Source organism: Oncorhynchus nerka, linkage group LG11, assembly GCF_034236695.1.
Source record: "Oncorhynchus nerka isolate Pitt River linkage group LG11, Oner_Uvic_2.0, whole genome shotgun sequence".
Classification (NCBI taxonomy): Eukaryota; Metazoa; Chordata; class Actinopteri; order Salmoniformes; family Salmonidae; genus Oncorhynchus; species Oncorhynchus nerka.
Window position 1 is genome coordinate 7,520,270 of NC_088406.1, and position 8,797 is coordinate 7,529,066.

Consider the following 8,797-nt stretch of genomic DNA (forward strand, 5'->3'; position numbering starts at 1 on the left):
ATCTTATTACTAATTGATCATTTCTAATCATAAATGTTTTATTCAACTTTTAATGTTGGATGTAAAAAACATTTGATTAAGTCTGTTGAAATAAAATTATAGAAATATTCATAGTTTTAGTTTTAGTTATATCAGTTATATTCTAAGATCTAAAATTGAAATTTTTATTTTTTCAAACTGTGAACAAAAGTCATGTGATCTGATGCTTTTAGAGGGCATTACCATGGAGACTGTTTGTGTCCCAAATGACACCCTATTTCTTATATAGTGCACTACTTTTGACCAGAATCCTATGGCCCCTCTTTAAAAGTAGTGCACTAAATAGGGAATTGGGTGTCGTTTACGATTGAATTCATTGGAGACTTTGGGATTCGTTTTCTGGGTATTGTTGGATTGATTGCATGCAGGAAATGGAAAACTGAAGCCCTCTTCTAATTGGCTGTAGATATCACCAATCAATGAGCCTAAATTAGACCAGGCTGAATATACAGTATAGGATTAAAACACAGGAAGGACTCCTGTTATTGGTATTATTTTACGGTGTTGAGTTAAAACGCTTTCGACAGTCGTTAAAGACGAGGCTTAAAAGTAGCCTTCCTGTGTCATCTGGTGCAACATTATTCCTGTTTTATTCCACCTAAAATGAGACACTACTCTGTTCATCCACAGTACTCTGCTTTAGTGTTAAATAGCTCCTCTGGAAGCTGGGGGTTTTGGGGCCTGTGGCTCTGTTGGGGGTTTTTGGGGCCTGTGGCTCTGTTGGGGGTTTTGGGGCCTGTGGCTCTGTTGGGGGTTTTGGGGCCTGTGGCTCTGTTGGGGGTTTTGGGGCCTGTGGCTCTGTTGGGGGTTTTGGGGCCTGTGGCTCTGTTGGGGGTTTTGGGCCTGTGGCTCTGTTGGGGGTTTTGGGGCCTGTGGCTCTGTTGGGGTTTTGGGCCTGTGGCTCTGTGGGGGTTTTGGGGTGTGACTCTGTTGGGGTTTTGGGCCTGTGGCTCTGTTTGGGGTTTTGGGCCTGTGGCTCTGTTGGGGGTTTTGGGCCTGTGGCTCTGTTGGGGGTTTTGGGCCTGTGGCTCTGTTGGGGGTTTTGGGGTGTGACTCTGTTGGGGTTTTGGGCCTGTGGCTCTGTTGGGGGTTTTGGGCCTGTGGCTCTGTTGGGGGTTTTGGGCCTGTGGCTCTGCTGAGGGTTTGTGAGCTTCAGCTCTCCTCTCTGCATATCAGTATTTTGCTCAGACCTGCAAACTGAGGTGATACTTCATTTTCGGGCCGTTTGCAGAATGACCTTTACCAGTGGTTGTTGGCCCGCAGCTCTGTTGAAGTGGGCTGTGTGCCCGGCCACCGAGCAGCACAGCAGACTCTGAATCTCATTTAGCTTGTGTGATGAGCTATCCCTTTTTTCTCCTTTCACTGTGCTCCCTCTCTCCATCTCTCTCTCTGTCTCTCTGTCTCTCTCTATCTCTTTCTCTCTCTTTCTGTCTCTCTCTCTCTCTCTCTCTCTCTCTCTCTCTCTCTCTTTCTCTCTCTCTCTCGCTCTCTCTCTCTCTTTCTGTCTCTCTCTCTCTCTCTCTCTCTATCTATCTCTTTGAGGCAAAGTTAATATTTTCTGTTGAGAAATGACATCTAAATGAAATCTCTATAAGTAGGATCTCTTGGCAGTTTGAAGGTTGTGTACCATCTGAAAAGCCTGTTTGTGTCCTGTCCCTTATCTCGTACACACAGTGATACTCACATCTGATCATATCACTCACAGAAATGATATCTTCTGGAATAATCCTCTCTCTGGTGTAATCCATACGTCTGTTGCAGGTGATTTATACATAAATGATTTAGGGCGGCAGGTAGTCTGAGCGTTGGGCAAAGGAAATGTCGCTGGTTCGAATCCGCGAGACAATTAGGTGAAAAAAATAAATAATCTGTCGATGAGCAAGACACCCAACCCTAAATTGCTCCTGTGTAAATCTCTCTGGATAAGAACGTCTGCTAAATGGCTATGGGGCCTGGTCAAATATCAATCTGTTCAGATAGTCTATAATATACCAGACAAGGACTACATCCCAAATGGGACTCTATTCCCTACACTATAAAGGGAATAGGATGCCATTGGGAGCGCAGGAAAAATATACACCTGAATGAAAAGGAAGAAAACGCCCCGTCTCTCTGACAAACAAATTAGACCGGAGAACTTGAATTTTGATCAAGAGAGAGAGAGAGAGAGCAGCAGTAGCACAAAAGCACAAAGTTGACTTGATGCATGTTTATAGCCCATCTATTGATCCGCTCTTTAAGCGGTTCCCACGGGTCTGTACAACTGACTATAGTCAGTACTCTGAATGCAGCCAGATTTGCAAGGGAAGGTTGTGGGGGATAAAGAGCTGATGCTCCATGTCCCCATAAAGAGCGATCAGTGGTGAGAACGAGAGCTGAATATTGATGGTGCCAGCCACAGCTACAGCCGTGTGTGTGTGTGTGTGTGTCTTTCACAGCACACAGCAGCAGATAGCTAAATAACACAGAGATAGCACTGCTGAAAAAACTGTCCTCAAAGCAGCTAAACTTAGAGGGACAGAGAGAGAGAGACCAAGAGAGAGACAGAAAGACAGAGACAGAAAGAGAGAGACAGAGAGAGAGACAGAAAGACAGAGACAGAGAGAGAGACAGAAAGAGAGAGAGACCAAGAGAGAGACAGAAAGACAGAGACAGAGAGAGAGACAGAGACAGAGAGAGAGACAGAAGAGACAGAGACAGAGACAGAAAGACAGAGAAAGACAGAGACAGACCAAGAGAGAGACAGAAGAGAGAGAGACAGAAAGACAGAGACAGAGAGAGAGACAGAAAGACAGAGACAGAGAGAGAGACAGAAAGACAGAGACAGAAAGACAGAGACAGAGAGAGAGACAGAAAGACAGAGACAGAGAGAGAGACAGAAAGACAGAGACAGAGAGAGAGACAGAAAGACAGAGACAGAAAGAGAGAGAGAGAGAGAGAGACCAAGAGAGAGACAGAAAGACAGAGACAGAGAGAGAGAGAGAGAGAGAGACCAAGAGAGAGACAGAAAGACAGAGACAGAGAGAGAGACAAAGACAGAGAGAGAGAGAGAGACAGAGAGAGAGAGAGAGAGACAAAGAGAAAGAAAGATAGAAAGAGAGAGAGAGACAGAGAAAGAGAGAGAGAAAGAGAGAGAGACAAAGAGAAAGAAAGATAGAAAGAGAGAGAGAGAGACAGAGAGAGAGCGAGACCAAGAGAGAGACAGAAAGACAGAGACAGAGAAAGAGAGAGAGAGACCAAGAGAGAAACAGAAAGACAGAGACAGAGAAAGAGAGAGAGAGACCAAGAGAGAAACAGAAAGACAGAGACAGAGAGAGAGAGAGAGAGACCAAGAGAGAGACAGAAAGACAGAGACAGAGAGAGAGACAAAGACAGAGAGAAAGAGTGAGAGATAGAGAGAGACAAAGAGAAAGAAAGATAGAAAGAGAGAGAGAGACAGAGAGAGAGAAAGAGAGAGAAACACAGAGAGAGACAAAGAGAGAGAGACAAAGAGAGAGAGATCGAAAGAAAGAGAGACAGAGACAGAGAGAGCAAGAGAGAGAGAGAGACAGAGTGCGATGCAACATGTATACTGGAGGAGTGATGTCATACACTAGCCTGTTATAGTACCAACCTGTTGACCATGTTCTGAGTACTGAGTGTTATAGTGCCAACCTGTTGACCATGTTCTGAGTACTGAGTGTTATAGTGCCAACCTGTTGACCATGTTCTGAGTACTGAGTGTTATAGTGCCAACCTGTTGACCATGTTCTGAGTACTGAGTGTTATAGTGCCAACCTGTTGACCATGTGCTGAGTACTGAGTGTTATATTGTGATGCCAACCTGTTGACCATGTTCTGAGTACTGAGTGTTATAGTGCCAACCTGTTGACCATGTTCTGAGTACTGAGTGTTATAGTGCCAACCTGTTGACCATGTTCTGAGTACTGAGTGTTATAGTGCCAACCTGTTGAACATGTTCTGAGTACTGAGTGTTATAGTGCCAACCTGTTGACCATGTGCTGAGTACTGAGTGTTATAGTGCCAACCTGTTGACCATGTGCTGAGTACTGAGTGTTATATTGTGATGCCAACCTGTTGACCATGTTCTGAGTACTGAGTGTTATAGTGCCAACCTGTTGACCATGTGCTGAGTACTGAGTGTTATAGTGCCAACCTGTTGACCATGTGCTGAGTACTGAGTGTTATATTGTGATGCCAACCTGTTGACCATGTTCTGAGTACTGAGTGTTATAGTGCCAACCTGTTGACCATGTTCTGAGTACTGAGTGTTGTAGTGCCAACCTGTTGACCATGTTCTGAGTACTGAGTGTTATAGTGCCAACCTGTTGAACATGTTCTGAGTACTGAGTGTTATAGTGCCAACCTGTTGACCATGTGCTGAGTACTGAGTGTTATAGTGCCAACCTGTTGACCATGTGCTGAGTACTGAGTGTTATATTGTGATGCCAACCTGTTGACCATGTTCTGAGTACTGAGTGTTATAGTGCCAACCTGTTGACCATGTTCTGAGTACTGAGTGTTATAGTGCCAATCTATTGACCATGTTCTGAGTACTGAGTGTTATAGTGCCAACCTGTTGACCATGTTCTGAGTACTGAGTGTTATATTGTGATGCCAACCTGTTGACCATGTACTGAGTACCGAGTGTTGTGAAGATGTAGGCGTGTCAAAAGCCTATACTGCACACACGTAACATCTCACAGAGCATTGGGAAGCAGTTGTACAGAGGCTGAGCAGATGAAGCCTCCTGTTGGGAAAATAAACCACAAATTTAATTAAAGGGGACATTTGGCATTATTACATCCATTTGTTATACGTAAAAAATAAAAATAAAATATTTATATATATATACACAGTATATGGCTATTGAGTGGTTACATTTCCCCAGGCCCTTCCCTCAGGTGTATATGATGAATAGGTGCTGTGGCTTTGTTGCATTTCGAATCCCAGGTCGTCTCTCTGAATCACCTTGAGTTGTTTTCTTCTATTCATTGCCCAAGCTCAGGATCACACACACACACACACACACACACACACACACACACACACACACACACACACACACACACACACACACACACACACACACACACACACACACACACACACACACACACACACCTGTTTCAGTCAGTCTCTCCCTGTTTCAATCAGTCTCTCCCTGTTTAAATCAGTCTCTCCCTGTTTCAGTCAGTCTCTCCCTGTTTCAATCAGTCTCTCCCTGTTTAAATCAGTCTCTCCCTGTTTCAGTCAGTCCCTCCCTGTTTCAGTCGCTCCCTGTTTCAGTCAGTCCCTCCCTGTTTCAAGTAGTCCCTCCCTGTTTCAGTCCCTCCCTGTTTCAGTCAGTCCCTCCCTGTTTCAAGTAGTCCCTCCCTGTTTCAGTCAGTCCCTCCCTGTTTCAAGTAGTCCCTCCCTGTTTCAGTCAGTCCCTCCCTGTTTCAGTCCCTCCCTGTTTCAGTCAGTCCCTCCCTGTTTCAAGTAGTCCCTCCCTGTTTCAGTCAGTCCATCCCTGTTTCAGTCTCTCCCTGTTTCAGTCAGTCTCTCCCTGTTTCAGTCTCTCCCTGTTTCAGTCCCTCCCTGTTTCAGTCAGTCCCTCCCTGTTTCAGTCTCTCCATGTTTCAGTCAGTCCCTCCCTGTTTCAGTCTCTCCCTGTTTCAGTCAGTCCCTCCCTGTTTCAGTCTCTCCCTGTTTCAGTCAGTCCCTCCCTGTTTCAAGTAGTCTCTCCCTGTTTCAGTCAGTCCCCCCCTGTTTCAGTCAGTCCCTGTTTCAGTCAGTCCCTGTTTCAGTCAGTCCCTCCCTATTTCAGTCAGTCCCTCCCTGTTTCAGTCAGTCCCTGTTTCAGTCAGTCCCTCCCTGTTTCAGTCAGTCCCTGTTTCAGTCAGTCCCTGTTTCAGTCAGTCCCTCCCTGTTTCAGTCAGTCCCTGTTTCAGTCAGTCCCTGTTTCAGTCAGTCCCTCCCTGTTTCAAGTACTCCCTCCCTGTTAGAGTCCAGTTTCTTCCGTTTGGTGCTTAATGAACACAAGCCTGGTGTGTTTTCCTTCTAATCATTCCAAATCACACCCTATTCCCAATGGGCCCTCGTCTAAAGTAGTGCACTATATAGGGAATAGGGTGCTATGGGGCCTGGTCTAAAGTATTGCACTATGTAGGGAATAGGGTGCTATGGGTCCTGGTCTAAAGTAGTGCACTATATAGGGAATAGGGTGCTATGGGTCCTGGTCTAAAGTAGTGCACTATGTAGGGAATAGGGTACTATGGGTCCTGGTCTAAAGTAGTGCACTATATAGGGAATAGGGTGCTATGGGTCCTGGTCTAAAGTAGTGCACTATGTAGGGAATAGGGTGCTATGGGTCCTGGTCTAAAGTAGTGCACTATGTAGGGAATATGGTGCTATGGGTCCTGGTCTAAAGTAGTGCACTATGTAGGGAATAGGGTGCTATGGGTCCTGGTCTAAAGTAGTGCACTATATAGGGAACAGGGTGCTATGGGTCCTGGTCTAAAGTAGTGCACTATGTAGGGAACAGGGTGCTATGGGTCCTGGTCTAAAGTAGTGCACTATATAGGGAACAGGGTGCTATGGGACCTGGTCTAAAGTAGTGCACTATGTAGGGAACAGGGTGCTATGGGTCCTGGTCTAAAGTAGTGCACTATGTAGGGAACAGGGTGCTATGGGTCCTGGTCTAAAGTAGTGCACTATGTAGGGAATAGGGTGCTATGGGTCCTGGTCTAAAGTAGTGCACTATGTAGGGAACAGGGTGCTATGGGTCCTGGTCTAAAGTAGTGCACTATGTAGGGAACAGGGTGCTATGGGTCCTGGTCTAAAGTAGTGCACTATGTAGGGAATAGGGTGCTATGGGTCCTGGTCTAAAGTAGTGCACTATGTAGGGAATAGGGTGCTATGGGTCCTGGTCTAAAGTAGTGCACTATGTAGGGAATAGGGTGCTTGTGGCGCCTCTACACACTCCGCCAGTAGCTTTTTTTAACTTATTGAAATGTTGGTTGTTGCTTTCACAAGTTAAAATCTATATTTGTTAAATATAGATTCCATATTATACTACAGTAGTTTCACTATTCCCATACCGTTTATTGATATATATATATATATATTTAAGACATTTCTGGTTCGTGTTTTGAAAGAGGCCACTTTACGTTTTCATTGGCCTTTTCCAAACCTCTGACTAGGTGTGTATAATGATCATGAGCGCTCGCAACACTTATGAGCTAGCAGTTGTTAAGATTCTATTTATGTCAGGACACATTTACTGTAACTTGATAATCACAGTACTGTCATGTCATGATAATCACAGTACTGTCATGTCATGATAATCACAGTACTGTCATGTCATGATAATCACAGTACTGTCATGTCATGATAATCACAGTACTGTCATGTCATGATAATCACAGTACTGTCATGTCATGATCATCACAGTACTGCTGGGTATCTTTTCCTAATGGAAAAGTTTGGTTGTGGTAGTTCTTTTCATGATGCTGGTTAGGTTGGTTGTGGTAGTTCTTTTCATGATGCTGGTTAGGTTGGTTGTGGTAGTTCTTTTCATGATGCTGGTTAGGTTGGTTGTGGTAGTTCTTTTCATGATGCTGGTTAGGTTGGTTGTGGTAGTTCTTTTCATGATGATGGTTAGGTTGGTTGTGGTAGTTCTTTTCATGATGCTGGTTAGGTTGGTGGTGGTAGTTCTTTTCATGATGCTGGTTAGGTTGGTTGTGGTAGTTATTTTCATGATGCTGGTTAGGTTGGTTGTGGTAGTTATTTTCATGATGCTGGTTAGGTTGGTTGTGGTAGTTCTTTTCATGATGCTGGTTAGGTTGGTGGTGGTAGTTCTTTTCATGATGCTGGTTAGGTTGGTTGTGGTAGTTATTTTCATGATGCTGGTTAGGTTGGTTGTGGTAGTTCTTTTCATGATGCTGGTTAGGTTGGTTGTGGTAGTTCTTTTCATGATGCTGGTTAGGTTGGTTGTGGTAGTTATTTTCCTGATGATGGTTAGGTTGGTTGTGGTAGTTATTTTCATGATGCTGGTTAGGTTGGTTGTGGTAGTTCTTTTCATGATGCTGGTTAGGTTGGTTGTGGTAGTTCTTTTCATGATGCTGGTTAGGTTGGTTGTGGTAGTTCTTTTCATGATGCTGGTTAGGTTGGTGGTGGTAGTTCTTTTCATGATGCTGGTTAGGTTGGTTGTGGTAGTTATTTTCATGATGCTGGTTAGGTTGGTTGTGGTAGTTCTTTTCATGATGCTGGTTAGGTTGGTTGTGGTAGTTCTTTTCATGATGCTGGTTAGGTTGGTTGTGGTAGTTATTTTCATGATGCTGGTTAGGTTGGTTGTGGTAGTTATTTTCCTGATGCTGGTTAGGTTGGTTGTGGTAGTTCTTTCCATGATGCTGGTTAGGTTGGTTGTGATAGTTATTTTCCTGATGCTGGTTAGGTTCGTTGTGATAGTTATTTTCCTGATGCTGGTTAGGTTCGTTGTGGTAGTTATTTTCATGATGCTGGTTAGGTTCGTTGTGGTAGTTATTTTCCTGATGCTGGTTAGGTTCGTTGTGGTAGTTATTTTCATGATGCTGGTTAGGTTGGTTGTGGTAGTTATTTTCCTGATGCTGGTTAGGTTGGTTGAGGTAGTTATTTTCATGATGCTGGTTGTGGTAGTTATTTTCCTGATGCTGGTTAGGTTGGTTGTGGTAGTTCTTTTCATGATGCTGGTTAGGTTGGTTGTGGTAGTTCTTTTCCTGATGATGATTAGGTTGGT

General features: G+C 44.3%; 2 protein-coding genes across 2 annotated transcripts in view; both read right to left on the reverse strand.

Moving 5' to 3' along the window:
- Window positions 1-637: 637 nt before the first annotated feature.
- Window positions 638-1,210, reverse strand: LOC135574085 (sporozoite surface protein 2-like). The gene has a single exon (XM_065024962.1). The coding sequence runs from the start codon at window positions 1,208-1,210 to the stop codon at window positions 638-640; it is 573 nt and encodes a 190-aa protein (XP_064881034.1).
- Window positions 1,211-7,442: 6,232 nt separating this feature from the next.
- The window catches only part of LOC135574086 (GATA zinc finger domain-containing protein 14-like), a 49,964-nt gene continuing 48,609 nt past the window's right edge, over window positions 7,443-8,797 (reverse strand). Inside the window, exon 4 of the mRNA XM_065024963.1 lies at window positions 7,443-8,797. This exon is cut by the window's right edge and continues 1,552 nt beyond it. Within this exon, the coding sequence (XP_064881035.1) occupies window positions 7,443-8,797 (1,355 nt within the window).

Excerpts from the sequence above, each read along its gene's own strand:
- LOC135574085 (XM_065024962.1), bottom strand. The coding sequence starts at position 1,210 with ATGCAGAGAGGAGAGCTGAAGCTCACAAACCCTCAGCAGAGCCACAGG.